The sequence below is a fragment of the Acanthopagrus latus genome, chromosome 22, assembly GCF_904848185.1.
Source record: "Acanthopagrus latus isolate v.2019 chromosome 22, fAcaLat1.1, whole genome shotgun sequence".
Taxonomy (NCBI): domain Eukaryota; kingdom Metazoa; phylum Chordata; class Actinopteri; order Spariformes; family Sparidae; genus Acanthopagrus; species Acanthopagrus latus.
The window spans coordinates 18,046,296-18,069,874 of record NC_051060.1 but is presented as its reverse complement, the minus strand read 5'-3'; the positions used below and the strand labels follow the sequence as shown (position 1 = coordinate 18,069,874).

At 41.8% G+C, this 23,579-nt stretch overlaps 2 protein-coding genes across 5 annotated transcripts; one reads left to right on the top strand and one right to left on the bottom strand.

Annotated features, from left to right (window-relative positions):
- Positions 1 to 2,067: 2,067 nt before the first annotated feature.
- slc2a12 (solute carrier family 2 member 12) lies at positions 2,068 to 10,626 on the top strand. Its single transcript, XM_037086431.1, has 6 exons — positions 2,068 to 2,219; positions 4,117 to 4,234; positions 6,672 to 7,967; positions 8,563 to 8,685; positions 9,106 to 9,238; positions 9,323 to 10,626. The coding sequence occupies exons 2-6, from the start codon at positions 4,141 to 4,143 to the stop codon at positions 9,333 to 9,335; spliced, it is 1,659 nt and encodes a 552-aa protein (XP_036942326.1). The 5' UTR covers positions 2,068 to 2,219; positions 4,117 to 4,140; the 3' UTR covers positions 9,336 to 10,626.
- Positions 10,627 to 10,757: 131 nt separating this feature from the next.
- tbpl1 (TBP-like 1) lies at positions 10,758 to 16,188 on the bottom strand. 4 transcript variants are annotated; one of them, XM_037086432.1, is made up of 8 exons: positions 16,033 to 16,188; positions 15,263 to 15,359; positions 14,780 to 15,023; positions 14,596 to 14,678; positions 14,082 to 14,145; positions 13,272 to 13,375; positions 12,744 to 12,838; positions 10,758 to 12,307 (listed from the first exon to the last, which is right to left on the bottom strand). In XM_037086432.1, the coding sequence occupies exons 3-8, from the start codon at positions 14,912 to 14,914 to the stop codon at positions 12,228 to 12,230; spliced, it is 561 nt and encodes a 186-aa protein (XP_036942327.1). In that variant the 5' UTR covers positions 14,915 to 15,023; positions 15,263 to 15,359; positions 16,033 to 16,188; the 3' UTR covers positions 10,758 to 12,227. The 4 variants fall into 4 exon arrangements, with proteins under 4 accessions (XP_036942327.1, XP_036942329.1, XP_036942330.1 ...); XM_037086434.1 differs by having other exon boundaries at positions 15,263 to 15,327; positions 16,033 to 16,167; XM_037086435.1 differs by having other exon boundaries at positions 15,263 to 15,311; positions 16,033 to 16,138.
- Between the last annotated feature and the right edge of the window lie 7,391 nt (positions 16,189 to 23,579).

The window sequence follows — 23,579 nt, the reverse complement described above, 5'->3', positions numbered from 1 at the left end:
AGATGGAAACATTCAGTGTTGTAAGAAATACCCAAAAGTCACACTTATCGTTTTAAAAATATTACTTTGGTTATAGTAATAGTTACTTAGTCAGTTGGTGTCTTAACTTGTAATTTTATTTGATATATATTTAAATTATATAGCAACAGCAGCTATTATGTGTTTTCCAACAACATTATGTGTGAGATGAAAGAAGGTGTGTGTGTGTCTATTAATTGGGATAGGCATGTGTGTATACATGTGTCTGTGCTCGTTCGTGTGTACATATGGCCGCAGATGCATGTCCAGTTTTTCCAAGACTTTTACTTAAGTCACAGTGAAGATATCACTTTAAAATATCAATTTGTTCTAAGTGAAAGCCTCCAATACAAGTAGTACTGTAGTAAAAGTCCTAAAGTTTTCTTTATATCAAATGTAGTTAAGTATCAAAAGCAAAAGTAAAAGTTAATCAAACATAGTTACAGGTGTTTATCTACGACTCTGGGTTGGCTGCATTTCAGTTGGTCGATTATCAGATCCAACATTCGGCTTTTGAATCAGTGTTTCTTTTGTCTGAAAAGGAAAAAAAAAATTGGCTCTGATGAGACATTATATCTGTAAAGATGTAAAAGTAACTAGTAACTAAAGTTATCAAATAAATGCAGTGGAGTAAAAGTAAAATAACTGCCTCCAAAATGTAGTGGAGTGCAAGTGTAGAGTAGCAGAAAATGGAAATTCTCAAGTAGTATAAGTAATTCAAAATGACACCAGTAAACAAAGCGCACCACTTAACACTTAATAGTGACATCCCATCAGTGGGAACATTGTGATTTTTCCTGCGCTGTATTTATCTGGAAGCCAGAGTTGCTCATAAGTTTGCAGATCAAAATTCCAGGTAAACAAACATTGGATTACTTATGAACTCTGATTTCTCTCCTGCATCATTAAATCACCACATGCAGATTCATCAGTAGTCCAGTTATGCAATATGCTGTTGGTTAATAATTCTGTCAGCGTCCCTCTGTTGCATAATGGGTGCTTAACATTTGATACTTTGTATATGACTTACTCGAGTAAGCTTTTGAACGCAGGACTACTACTTGCGGTACTTTCCCCCATCCCTACCGCCAACAAAAACAAACCTTCTTTCATGATCGGTAGCTTGTTTTGTTGGGTGTGTCCGCTGAATTGCGTTGCCGACACTAAAGTGCTGGTTGGCCGATTAAAACTTGCAGCAAATAAAAAGAGGCTCTGGAAAACACTTTGTCTGACTGTGTGCCTCGGGTTTGTATTAGTTGGCTCATTTAAACTGTGAAGCTACATTCAGATGTGGCGTGTAGACCACAGGTCAAATCCGAGATAAGAAATCTGTGACTTTTAGAGGGCAGCATATCTCTCCAGATGATAATGTAGTACAATAATCAAGTGATTACTTGCTGACATTAGTAAAAGTGAGCCTCCAACATCTTGGTTACTGAGTCGTTACATAACACACACACATGCACACGCACACTCTGAGGATCAAATGTCAGTAGTTAAAAACAGGTCAATCTTTGCATTCTCTAGGCTGCTAAATGCATCTCAGGAGAAAGTAGGACAGGCTCAAACATACGGTTTCAGGCAACACAGGGCTACATTCTGTCATCTGTGAGGCAGCAGGGCAGGTGTGTGACAGCCCAGTCATGCTGCACTCATAGAAAAGGGACATCTGACCCCCGCAAAAACAGCACGCGGCCTCCATATTTGTTGTCACATGCAGTGTGAGAGAACGAGAATTATTGATACAGGTGTGTTTTTATTGCTGATTGCTTTATAGCGACGAAACGACCTCATAATAACCTATGTGCAGCTGAAAGACGAACAAAACAGAAGAAAGAAAAGACAAGATCGTTGATAAATCTTTACGGTGCGCCGAAATAGAGACAATCCGCCCACAGGAGCGTTTTGTTTCACTATTAATTCATTGCTTTACAGACGCTACCTGACAAAAACACGTCCGGACCAATGGGGTTTCACGTGGGGCGTTCTTAAAAAACAGAACCGGCGCTTCCCATTGGCGGCCTGGGGGCGGACGTGGGCGGGGCTTGTGCGGCGCTCCACCAAAACAAGTTGAGTGCGTGCGCCGACACGAGCTGCGAGCGGTTCAGGAGAAAGTGGAGAAGAGGAAGAAGAAAAAGAAGCTGAATGGGCCGACAAACAGCAAACTAAAGTTGACGACAGAGACACGGCAGGGGCGTCAGGTAGGGAGAGGTCACCGGCTGTTTGTACACTTTAAATACTTGTTGACAGGGGACGAGCCCACCGCGGAAGACGTTGTGTGAAAGCAAGCTGCTAACTTTTTTTTTTTTTTTTTAACTTTTGCCAGTTTTCCCCTTGGTGGTCTCTGCTTTTCTAGCCTCAACATTTTAGCTCAAGTCGCAGACTGTCAGGGGATAGAAAAACAGAAAACACGCCAAAAAAAAAAAAGAAAAAGAAAAGGAAGTTGTCTTAAGTTGTTACATTCAGCCTATATTGATTATGTCAACCATAGGCTGAGGAAACAGTGCACATCCCAGACCATTCCATGTGCCACAGACGGATTTGAAAAGTAAGCTTCCTCGCTGCAGATGTCCACTGTGAGCTGCACGCAGCTGGCATTTATGACACAGCTCTCGATTGCGTTGTTGTCCTTGGTTGTATCCAAGGACAACAAAAGGCATCAGTTGGTGCGAGTTTCACCCAGGACTGTCTAATTTCACCCTTTTTTTTCTGCACCAGGGTTTGTTTGGACAGTGTTTTAAAGACAGTTAAAACATCCCTTGCCTTTTGGATCTGGTGGTGAGCCCTGAGTTTTGTGTATAAAGTTTGGAAGGCAAAGTTCATAAAGCCATTATATGGAATATTTAGACTTGATTTTCTAAATCTTACGATGAGCAGCACATTGTCTCCTCCTGATGTTCCTCTATTCTAAAGACAAGGATGAGACAAAACCTCTTCCACAGGTAGGGCAGAGAATCAAACCTTCTTACGCTTTTTGCATAGATAAAAAAAAAAAGTGTTCACAGTGCCAAGTTTCGAAGGGATGCCATGCACTGAGAGGGCTGGCACCAAATGTCTGGTTGGACTTGTTATCTTGTTGACTTGCTACGATCATATCATAATTTTTAAAAAAAAAGACAAAGTTCTGCATTTTTCAGGCTTGTATCGGTGTTTGCGTCAACACATCAGTCAGCATAGCAGTGGAAGCAGAATTTGGGCATTGATACCAAAATTCCCAAAAAGTCAAAATGCAGAACAAAATGCAGAAGAAAAATGCTCGGACCTGTCAGTCAATAAGATGGAAGATATTCTTAGTAATAAAAAAAAAAAAACTTGAGACGCCAGCCTCTCTGGTGTTTGTTATTGTAATGGGGCATTTGTTCTCGGCAGCAAACAGGCTGCTTGGTTAAGAAGCAGTGGCACTTGTTCAGGGAATGTCAGTGACGTGGCACTCCTTGAATTTAAGCTCACATTATTCAGAAAGCTGTTTTAGCATTTTAGTTGAGTTTCGACAATTATCATTTTAGACCAAGCAATGCTGTCGTCTCTCTTTGTGAAACGAAGCCACGCTTCATCTCTGCCATGACTCCTTGTTGCAAGACTACAGCAGCGTAGAAGCCAAAGTTTAACATCTTTGTTTTACAATGCACAACTGTCCAAAAAAACACGCCAGCATTGATAATAGGACGTGATAACCTTGGAGACATATGATTACAATGGGCAGGACAACTTGAAACTGGTTCTCTGTGGTTCCAATTCCCAATTCCCTCCTGCTTTCTGTCTCAGTGAAGAATTTCAGCTGATCAGGTGTGTCTTTAGATGTGATCTTGCAAATCCATCATATGACCAACTGGCTCCATTGGTGGCAGTGCTCCTCTACTCGATATCTGATGGTTGAAGTCAGCGCATGATACGCAATGATAGACAGATGGTTCAGCCAATCACCTGTCAATTAATTTGTGCCTGCTCTTTTTCAAACAGTTTTCTCGCAGCGTATCTCCAGATAGCTCTGCGTAACAAACCATCAGGTTTATGCAAGACGAGAAGGATTGATTTTGCGGAATGGAGGGCTTTTCTTGGATTGAATGTGCTGGTTTGTTTCTGTTTTAAATTCAATAGGTCTGCTGTTAGAGGTGGTTGAAGATGAACCCCGACAGTGGGACCAGGGCGATGGCCTCTTACCTCACGGGCAACTCCTCCTGTGAGACCCAGAGACTGTCCCCTCCCAGAGGCCCAGGTACACAGAGACCAGCGCTATTGTTGAATGTGAATACAAGTCTAATCCATAGATTGTGTACATATTTTGTTTAAAGCCTACTTATGACTTAATTTAGATGTTTGGTGAGGGTGTATTTGAATAGTCTAGGTTCAAACAGGCTTCTGCAGCTTGAAGTCCCTGGCCTCCACCACTGGGCCTCCATAAACACTTAAATCACACATTAAACTTGATTATACTTGAAATCAATATTTCTTAAATGCTAAACTGTTCCAAGAAGCAGTCTAATTGAGTTAACTGGATAACTGTCTGAGTAAATCATCTGGAACTTGGACTGAAGTTAAAAGTCCTGCTCTGCAGAAAAGTTACTCAGATTACTCAGTAAACCTGCCTCTTTGAACACGTGTATTTAATTCTTAGATTTTCGCTGAATCATCACCCATTCTAAGATGCAGTTTGTTGAATGTTCAACTTTTCCCACATTGAGAGCTTCTTCGACACTGATTAACACTGATGATGAAGCCAAAAGTTGTTTATGACTCTTTGTCCCAGGTCACGTTGACCAAGATGGCGTGACACAAAAAAAAAACCATTCAGTTAATTAACCCGTTACCTTTCCAGTATAATTTTGGTATGACCTTACACTTTCTTCCTAATGGAAAATTGTAAAGCTGATGATGATGTCATGGAAAACCAAACAATATTTCCCAATAGCAAAATCCCCACCCACACCCGCGGTGTTTGTGTATTTAAGGTAAGCCATCACATAAACTGACATGGTGCAGAGATCAGCTGTAAAATGTCTGGGGAATGTTGGTGTATGAATATTCAGTAGTAGTGTATCCACACAGTAAAACACTGGTGTCAGATTGATTCTCTCTGTCAGCTGTCAGGGTACCAATTGTAAGTATTATGACTTAAGGCATCAGGAGTGAAAAAGGAGGATGGGTTCAGTTAAAAATGTTGTATTTTAACAGTCATTTTAAATGTTTCAGGAGATACCCTTTAGCTTTAAAACGTACCCAAGGGAGATTACAGTCTAACATATTAGATGTTGGATAATGTCAAGGATGGTAAAGGATTGTGAGGGGGTGTGATCGTATAGGACCCTGCAGTTTGCAGCTGCGTCTCTGTTTTTCTTGCGTGTTGCGACATAATTAAATTAGAACAAAAAAAAAAGAAAAAAGCAAGCATGATTATATGGACAATTGTATGCGGGCGTCTGACTTTACAACCCATAAAAAAAAAGCACTCAGTAGATTTAGATAATAGAAATAACTCACTTCATAAATTTTTTAAAAATTTGTATGTTAATAAAAAAATACTTTCAGTAGGCAAATGGTGTCAATGTCTACATACTCAACTCATCAGATTTCCATTTGTTCCTTTCCTATCTGTGTGCTTGTAATGATAGTCAATGTCTGTTAGCTCAAACAAGGCAACGCAAGTATGCTCAAGCCCCTCTTACATGCACACACAGACAGACAGACAGAGACACACACACACACGCACGCACGCAACGGAATACAAGATTGCCTCAGCGTTCTTCTTTTGAACCTCCGACCTCTAATTCCACACAGTCAGCCTGTTAAGGCAGCTCCATGATTGGGGGAAATGTACAGGGAGAAATGCTGTGGTCCTGCAAGAAGTATTGCTACACAGTTCTATATATTATTTATTTGTGTATTATTGTGATTCATTGATACTATCTGGCTGTTTAGCAGGTTCTCACCTTGAGTGACAACCTTTTTGCTCCCAGTATGGAATGTGTAATGGAATGTCTGCATGTGTGCCTTGCCTAGCTGTGTAAACAAGGCCGCAATCTTGCTTGATGACCAGAGGGATCAAACGTTCGTCTTGCTGGTCCCCCTCTGGGGAGATCACAGTGTAGGGTCAGCTACATAACATGATAACCCAACTGGATCTAAAAGAGGTTTTGTGTCTTGCGCTTTAACACCTTACAGTCACCTGCCGACAGTGCTTCTTCAACCAGATCATCTTCGTCATGACATTCTTACTGTTCCAAAAAAAAAAAAAACCCACAAAACAATTTGTGCCTTTTAATCAGATCACCTGAGGCGAATATGACGCTTAGGGTGTGTCAGGCAGGAAGACAGTGTCCTCAGCCTCATAATATTTAACTGGCATCACCTATGTGAGTGTTGGCAGGTGCAAGTGCTCCAAATGGTGTGTGAGGGATGGCACAGTACAGTACTATGAAATCATGTCACGTGTGTGGCCAATTTAGTGTAATTTTTAACTCTTTAGTTTAATATGTACCCTAAATTTAGCATATTCTGAATATAATAATATTAAACTCTCATGTTTGTGGGAGAGTTACATAACTCTGTAACTCTGTGGAAGAGTAACATTTACTTGAGAGTTTACAGAGTTACATTTAACCTGTTCTTAGCTGATCTTTTGGTACATTTTATGTGTTTCTTTTTACTCTCTCCAGGTTGCAGCTGGCTGGTGGTAGTGGCGGCTGTAACGGCCTCTGTGAGTGGCCTGATGCTGGGCTATGAAATGGGCCTGACCTCTGGCGTCCTGCTGCAGCTGCGGGGCCTCCTCTCCCTCTCCTGCCTGGAACAGGAACTGCTGGTCAGCTCCCAACTATTCGGTGCTCTGCTGATCTGCCTGGCCGGAGGTCCCATTCTGGATCGCTATGGCCGCCGCTGCTCTTTGCTCCTGAGCGCCACCCTGGTGGTGGGAGGAACCATCTTGCACATTGCCATCACCTCATTTATCGCACTCACACTGGGCCGGGTGATAGTTGGCATGGGGACGGCGCTGTCAGGGACAGCAGCATGTCTGTACATTGCGGAGATCTCCCCGAGGGAGAGGAGGGGTCTGCTGGTGACGCTGTACGAGCTGATGTTGGTTGTGGGTGTAATGTTGGGATTCAGCTGTAGTTACGCCTTCGCTACTCTGCCTCATGGCTGGGCGTATACATTTGGACTAGTAATCCCTCCAGCGTTGCTGCAGTTCAGTGTAGTCGTGTTCCTCCCACCCAGTCCACGCTTCCTGGTTGCACAGGGTAAAGTGGAGCAGGCCAGAACAGTCCTGGCCAGAATGAGAGGTGGCTTTCAGGAACATGTGGAGGTGGAACTCAGAGATATCCAGGGGGCTCTAAAAGAGGAATCGGAGCATAGTTTCTTGGAGTTGTTCAGCACCAAGGCCAACTTACGTTCTAGGCTGCTAACAGGTGTGGCCTTAGTGTTCCTCCAGCAAGCCACTGGTCAGCCCAACATCCTCTCCTACGCCTCGCCTCTTCTCCGCAGTGTCGGCTTCAACAGCGACGCCGCAGCAACCTTGGCCTCAACGGGGTTCGGAGTGGTCAAAGTAGTCGCCACCATCCCAGCCGTGTTGCTGGTCGACCGCGTGGGACCCAAGAGCTTTTTGTGCGCGGGTGCTGTCGCCATGGGAATGTCGCTAGTTGCGCTTGGTGCGCTGACGCTGCAAAGCCACACACACCTCAGCAGCCTGTGTAAAAGTCAAACTACACCAAACCACACACTTACGCTGTGGGGTTTAAACAGGACCACTATGGACGTTGATGAGAGTGAAATTTTTTCAACTCTCCTCCCCAGCCAGTGGAAAAGTGAGGAGGCACTGGGGACCAACAGAGAGGATGATGGGACAGGGAAATTGGGAGGAAGAACGACTAACTTAGAAGTGTCTTCCACATTGAAGCTGGCATCACTGATCAGCCTCCTGGTGTTTGTGGCCGCCTTCTCCATTAGCCTCGGACCAAGTAAGCACACATCCATCCATCCACTCCCTTTACAAACACATGCAGACACACAAAATATGTGAATGCGAACATACAGTTTTTAAGACTTAGATACACTTAGCCAAATTAACAGAAAGACCAAATATATGCATTTAAGTGAGCCATGAGTTTTGCAAGAGTACATAAGACCATTCCTGCTGTATCTACAAAACCCAAATGGCGGTCAAATGCTTTTTGTTAGCAACAGTTTAATACGAAAAAAAAATCTATTTGAGAAGCTGGATTTTCCAGATTTTTGACATAATTGCTTAAAAAATGACAGAGCGACTTTATACATAGCAGCAGATAAAATCCATAGCCACTCAGGCACTTCTATGTTAATGAAATTTGTTGGTTTATATTTGGTGCCAGTGGTTGCAGTGTTCTACACGTTGTTCTGTGACGTACAAAGTACAACACTGGTTATCATACAAATACTTGGCTCAGGGAAAGTCTAGATTGAAATGCTCCTGTTTCTTCAGATAAGGCAGTGTAAACCCTGACTTTAAAGCTTCAGACCTGAAGCATGGCCACTGATGTCACTGTATGCATTTCTTCCATTTTCTTCCCTTTCCAGTGGTGTATGTGGTCATCAGCGAGATCTTTCCGATGGGGATCAGAGGCAGGGCCGTGTCTGTGGTGTCGGCAGTAAACTGGGCGACTAACCTGCTCATCTCCATGACCTTCCTCACAGTTACAGGTGTGTCATGTCGTGATAGCTTATTAGTTGTAGGCTTAAGTGAATTGCGGTTGAGCTATAAAATTGCAAGCAAATATTACAGGAAAAGTAAACATTTTAACTACAACAACGCTCTTTGCGTTCAATTTTGTAGTTTTTACTTATTTCCCAAAGACAGATGAATGTACGTAATGTTTGTGACAACAACTAGCAAACTCTGAACTGGTCAACAGGTTTTTACTAAACACGTTTAACTTGTTGACTTCCTGAAAAAAAAGAGGTCATCATCTTCTCACTCACGTGTGTATTACAATAATGTAGTACACTGAGTACATCTAAACTTTGTCACAACTACTATAGCAGAGCAAGAGGACAAAACACCAGTGTGCTGACCTAGGTTGCGCTGAAGTAAGACGCATGTCTTTGTTGTCGTTTCTCTAGAAAAGATTGGTGTTGCCAATGTGATGTTCCTCTATGCTACCATGAGCTTTGTTCTACTGGTGTTTGTCATCCTCTGTATCCCTGAGACCAAAGGTCGCACACTGGAGGAGATATCGAAAGAACTGGCCAAGAAGTGAGTGGCAGCTTACATGTTAACTAAACGTCATTAATTGATTGATTTGTGAAATGGTTTACTTTATCTTTCCCTGCTTTACAGGGAAACAATTTGAGGTGAGGCTCTGTGGACAGGTTCGGCCTCAGGAGAATCTGATCAGCAGCAGCATGTCCACAGGGATTCCAGGAAACATTCTTTTCAGACTCTTTTAACAGACCTGTTTAACAACAGTTCACCTCAGCAGACGGAGAAGCATCCAGAGGGACAAAATGTTGGAACTGTTGAATGTTTGGGCTACAGCTGGTACAGCCCACCCACATCGGTACATCCCTGCAGTTCCAGGTGGTTCCTATGATCATATCACTCATGCTTGCGAAAGTGCACTAAAAAAATTGTCAACAATCAGAATTAAATAAGCTGTTATACAAATAATATAAAAGATAATTATTTAATTCCTTACTTTCTTTACCTCTTCTTTGTTTAAGAATCCAGCTCTAATAACTTACCAGTAAAGGTCCCATAACGTAGAAAGCAAGATTTCCATGTCTTTTTGATTCTGAAGCAGGTCAATGTGCCTTACAGATACTGTGAAAGTGTCAAATAGCTCAATCCACGGGAGGAGGTGTAAGGACTCTTATAAAATTGTGGTGTCACAACTATACAATGGGCGGAGCCTTCTCAGGCCAGTGAGAGCTGGCCAATCAGAGCAGACTGGGCTTTTCAGCAGGGAAGCCTTAAAGAGACGGACACTAAAATGGAGCGTCCAAACAGAGGGACAATGGAAGTGGCACAGTGATGGACAGTATGAAAAATAATAGGTTTTATTTGAACGTGAATACATTAACGTGTTGTATGTTTTGAATGTGAAAATGAGAACCTTTGACTCTCATAAATAATGGACTTTTCATCAACCATAGGCTTGACAAAAAGTGCTGAAACTGTACAACAGATTTTTATTCTGACCTGGTGTTGTTATGAACATTTACAAAAGATTGTCTCTTATATCAAAGTGGGGAAATCAAAAGAAGAAAAAAAATCCGACACTAATCACCTCATGTCTGTACATGCAATTTTTTGGGTCTTGCTAAGACGTTATTTCTATGCTGCTCCCTGTCATATGTCATGTAATAACACTAAAATGGCTCAACCAGTTATACAGAGGCAGACTGTAATCTTGCATTGTGACAGAAAAGTTGATGGTCACAGTAGGAAGAGCCTAGAGTCATCTCCTCTGCACGTTATGGGGACAAGCAATAAAGAAAATGAAATGATCAGCATGCTCATTCCCCCTTTACACTGCTGAATCCTCAAAAACAAGCATCAAGAGCAAAAATCTTTTTTTTCCCAGTGATGCCAAAATTGTACCTAGTTCATTAACATGTTGAATATTTTACTGCAAGACAGAATGACATGTGTGGACCTGTTCTCTGTTCAAATTTGCACATTTGTACGTCTGTTAAATAGGGAAATGTATTTGCAAACTCACACAGAAGATCTGAATGATGAAAAAGTGTGAAACACAGAAGTCCTGTAGTTATCATTTTTTATCATTAACCTTTATTTTTATACAAAATACAAAAAGTTTCACAAATCTTCCGTGACACCGAGTCCATCCCACATACTTGAGACAAAGTTTAACATCTTTTCCATCAGATGCCTTGATTATATACATACATATACATTACCTCTCTCAGTGGGGTTTTCTGTTCCTGTTTAAAAACACTTAACATCTCACTGCTCACTTTGCTCAGTTAAGAGAATATTATACTACAAAGGTTTTTCTTTTCTTTCATTGTTTTTTTTTTTTTTTTTAGACAATTCAGGTATTGGCTGATGCTGCAAGTTAAGCCTATTTGAACACTGTTGCCTCAAAAACTCCCACAAATGTTGTGTGGCAAGGCTAAGCTTACTGCCATACAAATGTGAGTGGTTCTTTAACATTATGGTCAATTTTCTCAATTTCTGTTTCTTTGTCCTTTGCCTTTGTAGGAAACTCCAAGTCCAGTCATGGACGGTTTTGATAATTTTTTATTCCCTTGCCTGCTTAAAATCTTATTTTGTCATGCCCTTTCTCAGTACTACTTAAGCCTGCGACCAAACAGTAGTTGTGTGGGTTGAAAGCAAATGAGAGATGTGTGACCCAACTGCATGTTAAAAATACAATATACCTAAACCCTTAGAGTTTTCACAACATCACAATTATTAGCAAATGAAAATAAAATCACAATTGTGTGTGTGTTCTGATCCAGTGACACAGCGGGGAAACAAGAACAATTTCTTACTGAACTGACAACCAAACAAAGTAAGAAAATGTGAGATAACTACAGTTAAAATCAGATTAATGCATATTGTGAGCGGATATGTGTTTCTGCTTATGGACCTGCTCTTTCTGTACATGCGTAAAATGTAACATACTGACAGTCCAGACTCAGGTCTGACTCAGACTCAGATTTGACTGCTGTTTTTCTCTTGAGGCAAAACTATTGATAAAACAATGGATGCCTCGCATTAACACGAGAACAGAAGAGCTGTGGACGGAGATTCTTTGAGAGAAAGCAGCAAATGGACGACTTGTGAATAGGGTTAAAAGGTGAGGCTCCTCAGTGATGCATGCCGAGTCTTCGCAATGCTCACCACTGTTAGGTGTCAAAGTAGTTAGGATTGCTAACAACTTGTCTTCGAGTGTCTGTGCAGTAACACCCAGAGCAAATAAAAAGCAAATAGCTTCCACCCCTTTGGTGGTCAGGTAATAAGGAGCAGTTTTTCCTGAACTTTGGAAGACATACTTGCAAATTTAGGTTGTTAAAATCGTAAGAGCCGCACGATCCACAACAACGATGACATTTTGTGAGGGGGAAGTTTGACGACTCTGGGGTTGTTTAAGAATGTTTTAAAAATCCAAGTGACATCCAGTCCGTTGATCTTGCTAGAAGTCTGTGGCTGACATAATAATAAAACCAAGCATAAAATCCAAGGATAAGGTGCTTCCACACTTGTAACAAATACATCAGTTGTGGGGTTTCTGACACTCGAACAGTAGTGGGTAGACTTGCTCAACAGCTGTGGCCACGTTCTGCACATTTGGTCCTGAATGAAGGGTTCAGGGTGAGTGGGGGGTTGGGGTGAGGACACAAGACCACATTTTGAGTACAATAAATAAATAAAAGAAGAAGGAATAAACCCTTTATACAGACTATAAGAGTACAGAAGATGCTACCATGTGATAAAACAAAAAATGAGGGCAGCAAAGTAATTAATTCTGTATTTAATTTCATCCTGACGCATGGCTCAACATACTCAGAGGGTATAAACTATTTCACTCAGAGTAAAATTCTTCGAGGAATTGGGTTATTTTACAAACAGCTTTTCTGGTTATTACAGACTGTAAAAGTGCATTGCAATGTGACCTCAATCCCTTAAGCTGGTGTGCCCTCCAGCTGTATGTAAAGGAGGGTAGAGAGAGGTGAGTGTCTTGTGTGTGTGTGTGTGTGTGTTTTGTGTTAGTGTGTAGACGTGCACGTACCTGTGACTGTGATGCTGCCAGTAGAGAACACCTGTATAGTAGCTTTGAGATGTTTGATCCTGTACGTGACTGCAGGATGGAGCTCTGGTTCATAACTGACAAACACACAAACACACAGTTAAGTACCACACACAAGAGACTTTCGACTTTACAGGACACCGTATGCCGGCACACCATATGTTGTCATATAAACGTGAATCAGAGGCTGACTGCACCAACGCACACCAACACCTGTGTGCCTGCTTATGACAACAGAGCTAAATGGACTCTAAAGCGCTCAAAGTGATAAAGTGATCCCACCACTAGAGGTCCTCCTGTCATTGCAAATACTGAACAGCTACAAATGAAGTAAGTGTAACACTTCAACAGCTAAAAAACTAAACTAAATAAAAATGAATGATAATTACGGTTAGTGATGACAGTCATCTGTGTTCTATTCGCCACAAAATAAAACTAATAAACCAAAAAGAGTATAGAGAAATAACTTAAATAACTTATTTTGTGTGATGATGCACAGTGCCATCTTACCTGGCAATGGGTCGGTTCTTCTTAGTAAAGTCTATAAGGCGGATTGCAAACGGCATGGAGCACACTGCCAGCACATTCACAACTTTGAAGGCAGAAAACCTCACCTAAACAGACAAGACACAAAGAGTTATGAACCAGAGAGAATGTATTCATACTTTCATATTTTTGCATTAAACAAGAACCCTTTTCTTTCAACCTTGGTCTTATGGCCTTAGTGTTGACAAGTTTATCTATAGGTTATCACTAATTTTACTCCCCAGTTATTGCAGATATAGTGGACACAAGTGCTTTGCCATGTTAAATTCTTACCCAGCCTAATACAAACACAAGACAGCAGCTACTTGAATTGCAGAGCTATTAAACGCCAGGTTCAACCTGCAGGCTTGTCCTGTTTGCACTCTTCTGTTTTTTTTATGCGTCACAAAACTTGATCTCCTACTCACAAAATAAAGCTAGCTTGTTTTTTGTTCATGAAAGACCTGTGCCTCCTTCGCACAAACATACTCTTATTATGCAAACCTTCAGGCATTTTACTTAAAATCAACTGGCACACCACAAGCTTGCTAACATTTCCATTAATTGAGTCAGTATTTAAAGATTGGTAGATTTTTTTTTTCAAGTTTTAAGACATAGTGAAATGTGATTTTGTTGAATGAAACACAAAATTGTTTGTGAAAGAACCCTAAGCATTAGCTTGACAATCTGTGATGCGATACCTCAACAGATATTATGAAAAACTCATTATTTGCATTACAAAAACCTGGTACCTGCTATAGTATTGTTAACCAAGAGCTGTGCGATTATTCTCACCTTGAAGCCGAGTTTCTGCAGCACGCGCGCTAACCTGCGAGCACCCAGCTTTGCCTCATCCTCACTGAACAAAAGAGGAGAACAGGAGTGAGCAGCAGCATGGCAGTAGTATATATACACTGTATGGTTTGGCACGCACGAGACAAAACACACAAACGTCAACTGGTTCAGGGCACTAACAGTCAAAGTCATCACTGTGCTGGCTGATTTGCTAGAAATGATAATCACTCGCTCTAATGTCAGTATTGTATCCATGACAGGTGAGACAAATGATAGTGCCTCTGAATTATTGGCAGTTAATGGGGGGGTTTGGTTAAACATTCAGCATGGGCCAACTTCACTGCCCCAACAACACAGATGCAGGATAGCCAAGGCCATCAGCAGCCAACATTTCTCTCACCAGAGAAAATGAATGGCACTTTGGCAACCAGCAACTCTATTTGTTATGTGCAGTTACAGTTGTGTTTTATGTCTGCCTGTCAGCCAGTGGTCAGTGTGAGTTTCATGTGTCTACCTTGTTGCTCCAGTGCAGATGATTTTCCCTGAGGACCAGATTGAGGCTGTTATCTTGGGCTTACGAAGCTTCATCAGAACTTTCTAAAGAAGTCACAAAAAAAAAAAAAAAAGTAGCTGAAATTTGAAGTAATGCAGTAAAGCTGTACAAATGAATCCTCATTGAAAGTCTGCCACCTCCTTACCCCTACTTCTGGCTTATAGATGACATTGGTTCCCTCCAAGGCGATAGTGCGCAGGTTGAGGTGGCACCGGGTCCTGAAGGTTGCCACCACATTGGTGATGATGATATCGAGTGCCTCATCATTGCTGGAATCCATGAGGAAGTGTGCGGGGCAGCAAGAGGACCACAGGGGCTTTTTCCTCACACCTTTATCACCAACACCATAATCACCTCCATTTCACAGACGGACAAAGAGACGACACAAGCTGGAAGGGGAACAAAAAATCTCAGTTCATGACATATAATTTTATTACATTTTTAACAATGTAATGTAATGCTTTGCCTACAGCTTTCAAAGTATTTATTTTGACTGTTTTAAAGAGTCACATTAGCTGATAGCTTGCACATACAGTACAGTCAGCTAGCACTCAGTCAGGCTATCTCTGTGTGTAAATGCAGCTCTCACATGTGAATAATAACAAAGGAAGGTGGTTTAAATTGTCACCTTAACTGCAGCACCGGTTCATCTGGATCTCCAGCTACGCGGTTCCCTTCTACGTGAGATATGAACTGTGATGTCAAAACACGAATCAGACAGACATCTGCAAGACATTACAGGAATCATTTTAACAGTTGTGCTGTAGTCAAAATCAATTACTGACGTTAGCTAACGCGCTAATAACACAGCCTGGTATGTCAGCTAATCTCTGTTGATATTAGCTATACTACCTATCATGATTAAGAAAAATATTGCAGGCTAACAGGACACATAATGCATTCATGTAGGGTATACGTCGCTGCAGCTTCATCTCAAATGTACGGTTCATTGGCGCTACAGCTCATGCATCACTCGCCCCAGTGTTGTGTTGCATAGTAACGCACCTGATATGCTTGAATCAGGAAATGATGCTAGCTAATCTTGCCAGCCTAGCAAGCCGGCTGTCAACTATTCACCGAAAACTAATTCGGCATAAAATGCACTAGCTAATGTGCTGTGGTTAGAAAAAAACCACTGAGATAAGAGGCTAAAAACTCTGTTAACCGACACCTCGCCCACTACTGCACAGCTAATGTGTTAAATACAGCTAGCCTTTAGCTAGCAACAAAGAAAAGTGCAGCGGCAGTAATGAATGAAAAGTTGTTAGCTAAGCTAGCTAGCAGGCTAGCTGTCTAAACGTTACACTGAGGACGATGTAGTCCCGCTGTTTCCGGTCGGGTATGCGTGTTGATTGAAAATGTATGTGTCTGAAATATTTGCTTCAATTTTTCAGCTACCTCTTCAGCAAGCTCGGCGCTATAACCCCAGTTCACAACAATCCAGTCAACGGTAGAAATCTATGGACAGACCCCTTCCTCCGCAGACAACTGACCAGCAACTAACCCAATATCCGCTTTCAGCCTTCACAATAAAACAACGTGACCTAGTGAACTTCAAACTAACTAGGACTTCCGGTTACAACTTTCAAAATACAAAAATGTTAAAACATATTTACACTGAGTCATTTGAAAAAGCACAGGTGCGAGCTGTGAACAAATAAGAGAAGTTAAATGAACATACATTTATGTTAAAGTACTTTTATAATCAATAAAAACAGCAAACCCAGAGAGAGGGGTAGAAAGGTATCAGCAAACAGATCAAGTTAGGATTAAGTCGCCATTCATTAGGGTTTTATGAAGAAAAAATAAAGATATACAAGTCCAACAATTTAACCCATGTTTTAGTTTTAAGCAGGTAAGCAGTCAAGTAAAGAATAACTTTATGCAGAGAAATTAGGAAAATTCACTGTTCAGTGGTCAGTCTTTAAGGACTGCAGCCTTTTTGTCATCATTCTGAAATCTCAGTTTTATATTTTTAAGAGATTTAATTAGATTAGAATTAGAATTTTAGAATTAGAATTAGATTTAAGAGATATCGATAGCTGCAGATGTAGTAAAGAAGGCTAGATGTTATCCAAATAACTGAAGTGGGATTGAGAAGGAAAAAAGCCATCACTTCAAAAACTATTAATGCAGGACTTTGTTTCTTCTTTGATAAGTGAAGCTATCCAAATGACATTTAAATGCCTCATAATCTGTGTATGTGCTTTAATAACTGAGTTACACCGAATAGCAAAAGAAGATTGTATGATTATTATGCGATGAAATACAACCTTTATTGTCAATGACCTGCTCTCACAGACTGAATTGAACAGCAGCCAGTAACTTTGTCTAAAGTTTGCATCTTGCACCACCTTGTGGAGAATAAGGGTTGTGTTGTTGGGAAATAAAACATCATTTTGACATGATTTAAATAAATAAAAAAAGCTTAAGTTTTCTGCAGAGTTTCCTGCAGAATGAGCAAATAATTAATCACATACAAAAACATGTTGTTAATTGATTTTTAGTCATTCAAAGTCACAATTTGCAAATCCAAGGAAGGGTTAAAATGCTCAATTGACTTTAGCCAAATTCTGCATCCAGATTTGTCTTTGTAATCATCCACGTCTGCCAATATTACACTTAACAGGCTTATGTTAACACCATTTCCAGATAACAATGTGTAACCTTTTTCACTGTTTATGGTGTATTGACATTAAAGCAACGTGGATTAGAACATCTCAGAGGAAAATGAGCACATCTGGTCCGTAAATGCTCCTCAGGGAAAATCTGGAGAGGCTACAGAAGAGGAGAAGGAGTAAAGTTTGGAGGCAGCCGGGAATGTTTGTGTTATCAATGAGAGAATTCGCAGCCGCTCCTGTGGCTCATGAATGAATTCGGTGAATGGATGCTGTTTCTGTGCACATCCTGCACTGATTGTGACCTTTAAGCAGATTGATCTTAACTATATGAGGCTTTGTGTTGGCTTGTACTTTTACTTGAACTCATCTGACTCCCTCAGCTGTGTGTAACTTTGCACAAAGCTGCATGAACGCTGAACTGATAAGAATGACATACAATCTTTATGAGATAAAGTTGCTTTTAAACTAAACACTGGATCAAATGTGTGTGAGTCTGTGCACACGTTCATGTGTACTTGTTTATGCATCTTTGTGTCCATGACTTATCGCTTGCTTATGCACATTTGTGCATTGTGTCCTGTAACCCAGCTAGTCTGCTCAAACCAATGCAAACTCTTCTCCCGCCTGGCCCGCGCCCAAACAAAACAGAAAAATATCTTCTTTATGATTCAGCCTTGTTGTTATTGTCCTTCCTCCCTGGTTACCAAATTGTCTCTTTTCCCCCCGCTCGTTTAATTCCCAGTGAAATATAGCCCTGTGATTCACATCCATTCTGCACAAGAGCCTTGTTCAGATGTCCCAAGATGTTTACTATAAAGGTTTAGATTTAGAGCAGGTTAGGAAAGTCAGACCGCTAGCATCCATGGCCGGCGTGTGTGTGTTTGTGTGTGCTGTGAGACGGCTGACGCAGGGCGCAGGAGTATGTTTACAGTTTGTTGGGGCTGCACATCACCGGGGCAGTCTCTTCCCAGGGGAACAATGCTCTTATTCTCATTAGGTCATAAGATGCAGCATGTAAACACACAGATGTGAGCACTTACAGCTTAATAGATGCAGAAATGTCTAAGAATAAATAGACGGTCCATCACTGTAACTACTCTGTGTGTGTGTGTGTGTGTGTCAAAGAGAGAGTGACCGAGGGAAAGTGAGAGATTTTTCTTTTTTTCTTTCATGTGTCTGGGAACATTTGTGTTGGCGTGCATGAGTTCATGTGTTCACAGTTGTACAAAAGTACACAAAAGTTGTACTTGAGTAAAAGTCTTAAAGGTGCAATATGTGAGAATTGTCAAGCTGTGCAATTAAATGCTCAGAACAAACAGGCAGCAGCATGACATCACAGTAGCCGCCAACTGCGGCTAACTGTAGCTGCTATTAGCTAGTAGGCTCAATTGGCCATGCATCCACTGGTTAGTGTTTATGACTGCTAGCACGGGCTGACTATCTGATCCAGCATTGAGCATTTTGGATCAGTGTTTCAAAAATACCCCCCCCCAAAAAAAATGAACAGAATGTGAAGAAAGTTACTGTAGTTAGCATGCTAACCATGTTGCCCCAGCCTGTCCTTTATGATAAAACCACTCCTGGCTTCCAGTCTGGACCGCTAGCTGCACAGTTAGCTGCACAATTGATGCTAACTGTGCAGCTAGTGGTTCCAGTCTTGACCGCTAGCTGCACAGTTAGCATCAATTGTCTGTTACTCTGGATATATGCTTCCCCCTATTTGTTTACAGCATGAATTTGAGAGGTGAAAATTCTTAAATATTGCCCCTTTAATTTAAAAATGCCCCTTTGGCTCACATGCGGCGTGCAATCGTCAAAGTAACCAGTAGCTTAAGTTATCAAATAAATGCATTGAGTAAAAGTACAACATTGGCCTCCAAAATGTAGTGAGGTGGAAGTATAAAGTTGCAAATAACAGGAAATTCTAACTTGAGAGTACTCGTCAAACATGACACAGAACATGTTTGTTATTGGAACCATAATAAACCCAGGTGAATGGAGAATTGGTGATTCAGTTTGGTGTTCTCATGATGAACAGCTAAAAAGGTCACACAGCTTTTTTTTTTTTCTCCAAACTCCCAAAGAAAGTAAGAAGAACCTTTGAAAGCCCCCTTAAACAAAGTTGCTTTCTCTCAGAATGTGAAGATGACACTGTTTTATAAAAAACCCGAGTTTGTCTGAATCGGCAGATGCGCCTTTCCACGGGGGTGACCTCACTGTTGCCTGTAAAGTGGACGTGTTTGTCAGGACCCCAGTGATTTGTTTATGTTGGGCGTACATCACAGGCCCATTTCAAAAGTACGGAGAGAGAGCCGGAGTTAAAGCTTCTGAGAGTCTTTGCAGTGGTGTTGTAAAACCGAGATCAGCACTGGTTTGATGGGTTTGTGGGAACTCTGTGTCCGATTGCTAGAGATTTACCAGTTTGAGTTTTATCAGCAGAGGTCGATGAGGATGATGGGTCTCAGAATAAAAGCTGGAGGGAAAGGATCTGAAGGATAAAAGGAAAAGGAAAAAGCCAACGAAAGACCAAAACCTCTTCAGTCTGTGCGCCGGTCCCAGTTTGTACCCCTACCTGCCTTAAACATGCACGGCTGAGTTCCTGCACAGATGCACATGCACTGCATCTGCATGCCCACGTACCTCATGCGTGTACTTATGAGTAAGTGTCCCTGTACGAGACGGAGATGGATAGTGTGTTAGTTTGCCGTGCGGAGGGAATCCAGCGCTCTGGTAGTGCTGCTCCGGGGTCTCCCAGTGTAAACAGAGACGTGGGAACGACCAAGCCTGTTTACATCAGCGCCGTTCTTACTGGGACCAGTCGGCCAGGCATCGGGGGGCACGGCCAACACACCGGTCTCATGTGCGTACGCAGGAATATGCGTAAGCAGGTTTGTTTAGACACACGCCAACCCTCGATTCAGGAAGCGACGTGGGTGCGGATTGCATTGAAGGAGTTCGTCTTCAGTAGTCGAAACAGGGATGTAATTAATTGGCCCGAATTCAGTTGACCCAGTTTTTAGGCTGATACACTATTTAATCTATTCTAAACAATATTAATATTATTATGACAGGAATTGGTGACTCAGCAAAGTGACTCTCACGTCTGGCTTCTAGTCAAAATATCGAATTTCTTCAGAGTAGGCCTATCTTCTGAACTAAACTAGAACAATTTCAAAAATAGGTAAAAATAATAACAATGAAATAAATACATAAATTATGGCTATGGAGAAGAAACAAATCTGCCAGTGGGATGAGGGAAAATCAAGTCTCTGTCTCGCTAACATGCTACCTTCTAGATAGCTGAGTCTTATTTTAAGTGGAATGAGGTAGTTTTGATGAGAAACGAGACAAATGTTCTGAGTTAGATTTGCAAGTTTTTTTTCTTCTGGTGAATAAGCTGTTTAATATAAACTCAGCACCTTTCTGTAAATATGACAGGACTGTGTTTATACATGTGGTTTCAGTCTTGGGAGGAAAATAACAGTCACATGACTTATCTAAACCCATCCTCAGACACCAATATCATTTTTTATGCTGCCGAAGTTGGATCGTAAAGGATGCCGCAGCGTGCCAGGAGACCAAACCACCCCCCACCCCAAAAAAACAACAGTTTAGACATTCAGCCCACAGAAAAAGAGGAGTTCCCACAAAGAGGTGAAATCATCTTGCCCTCCCATCATAGCCAAGCTCAGACGGAGACAATCACTCCCAACACTCATCGCGCCAGATTTACTGGCCTAACATTAACACACCTGCACAAATGTTATGGAGTTCCCTGCACGACCGTGTTTAGACTGGTTTGGGAAATGATGACACCACCATGAGCGTTATCTGGTGCAAATCCAGTCTGCAGAGAGAAAAGCACCTGCCCAATGAAATAATGCTGAGGAGGCTGGGTCATGATGAACTCACAGTCTTATATAGATCCATTTATTTCCAAACTTGTTGATGTTTTAAACATTCACATGCAGACAAGGCCTTTATTTGAGACACCTTTTTAATACTTTCCAAATCTCACTGTGCTTCATCTGAGGCTTCAAAATGATTATTCACAGCTAAAGTAATGATAACCATAAACTTATCCAATCTGTATATTATCTGTAATATTTTGCCTCACAGGCACGTTCACATTCATTATACCTTTAATTTGCTTATTTCAGTTCTTATTTCACAATTGTGTTCTTTTTAAAACTCACAAAAGGAAAGAACCTGGCACAGGTCAAACATCATACAGTAGCAGAATCCGAAAGGTCACACACACAACGCTCACCCAGCAACCCGAACCACACCTACTGTATGGTTACAATTACCATCTGCTAAAATACATAATACATGAGTAAATAATAATTTTTTAAAAAGGGGATATACCTCAGAAAGCATGAGAAAGGGGATTCCTCATCCAGGCCGGACGACACATGATGAGAAAACCCTTTTTGTCATCTAATCACAGTAATCCCATCTTTTTATTTAGAACAATTCCATTAGCTCAACTATGAAGCTGTACACAAGCGATGCTTTGGGGGATCACATGAAAGACCCCGATGGCAAAACCTCCTCCCTTACAGACAGACACGAACAAACAACACATTTCTGCCGCGGAAGTGTCCGGGGGCCCCGTGGGCCATTTTGTCAGCACCTCAGACGGCCAGTGTTTGGCAAGAGAAGGAGTTGCTGTAAGCCTTGTGGAGTGGATTCTTCCTTTCTGACTAGAAAACAGAGCACTCCAAAAACAAACTGCTGTAAGAGCGCGGAGGAGTCCGTCTGAACGGCCGCGGAGGGAAAAAAACCACAAGTGTTGGCTGGTTCGCGAGGTTGGGGTTATCGGAGATCCCCTTCAATTACACGTCTGGTTGCCCTTTGAGATAAAAGTGTGTGTTTTCTTGCGATCAGGAGTGAAATGCGTTATTGTATTATTAGTGTTGAGAAGTAAAAATTGTGGCTCTCCTCTTTACCTGAACCTCCATGTGAGTGTGTGTTGAATGTCTCCTAAACTTTGTGCTTAGAATGGTCTGAACTGGGTGGAGGTGAGGGAGGGGGGGTTGTTGGAGGTGTTGACGTAGAAGGATGTTTTGGGGTGGCGTTTGGGGAGCGAGCTGGGATGAAGGTGCAGAATGATGATGGGAAGGAGGGACTCGTGATAAGGGCGGCATGTTGTGTTTTAGTCGGCTAAGAGCCGGAGAGTCGCGCCGCTGCACGTTTGCACGCTTTCGCATTGATCTGCTTTTGCTCACGCTTGCGTCTGTGTGTGATAAAACAAAGCAACAACAACAAAAAAATATCTCCCACTCATATTTGAGCAGCACACACACACACACACATGCACACACACACACACACACATGCCCACACACACATGTGCGCACACACATACTGATATCTAAATTAATGGTCTCCTCGGGGAGTCATCCAAAGGCCACGGGCGTTTGGGAGAAGAGATTCTTGGAAAAAGGCTTCATCATCAGAACATTTGCTCATTAGTAACCCCATCTTAGCCATCCAGAGGGAGAGAGAGGTACACTGAGGAATACATGGACAAGGTCATATACTTATCATGTTGAAGAGGCATTTACTTTACAGTCGGCTCCAAATGACCGTTAAAGTGGCAGATAGGGGGAGAGGAACAGAGGAATCAGCCTTTGGTGTGAGGAGCGGGGGGCAACGGATAATGAGGTAAACGGTTCAAAGAAAGTCCAAAAACAGCGAGAAAAAAGAAAAAAAAAACAAAAAACAAAGAGAAAGATCTCAATCCTCAGCGAGTTAGACTCCCTCCGTCTCCTTCGGCCTCACTCTGCGCAGGAAGTCATTAAAGAGTAAGCCAATAAAGCTGTGTCAGATATATTGTATCCCCGTCCACCACAGAGATATAAAATATTGGCCTCCCATTCTCATCAGACGTGGGGATCAGCGTTTTACAGGCACACAGTGTCCTCCTTTGGAGTTCAGGGAGTTTACTGAAGTTATCAGCTGTCTCGTTGTTGGTTTTCAACATAATTGTTTCCGGTTTTTATTGAGCATTACTCACAAGAGAGGGGCATTCAGGGTTTTAAATGTGGGAATGTGTCCTAACATGTCAACAACTCCAGCGCTGGGTCTTGGTGATTGCTTTTGTAGACACTAACAGAACAATTGTTTTGAATCGGAGAAAGGTCCTGATCGGAACGTTTCCCCCAAAAGCAGCATGACTCCAATGATGGCCACTAGGGGGCACACAAACACCAAAACACGCTAGGTACATATTTCACATCTCAGCTGACTAAGTTCATTTGGATATTGTGTGACTTGTTTTTTGGTCACTAACTACTGAGAATAATATCTGCGTTAATG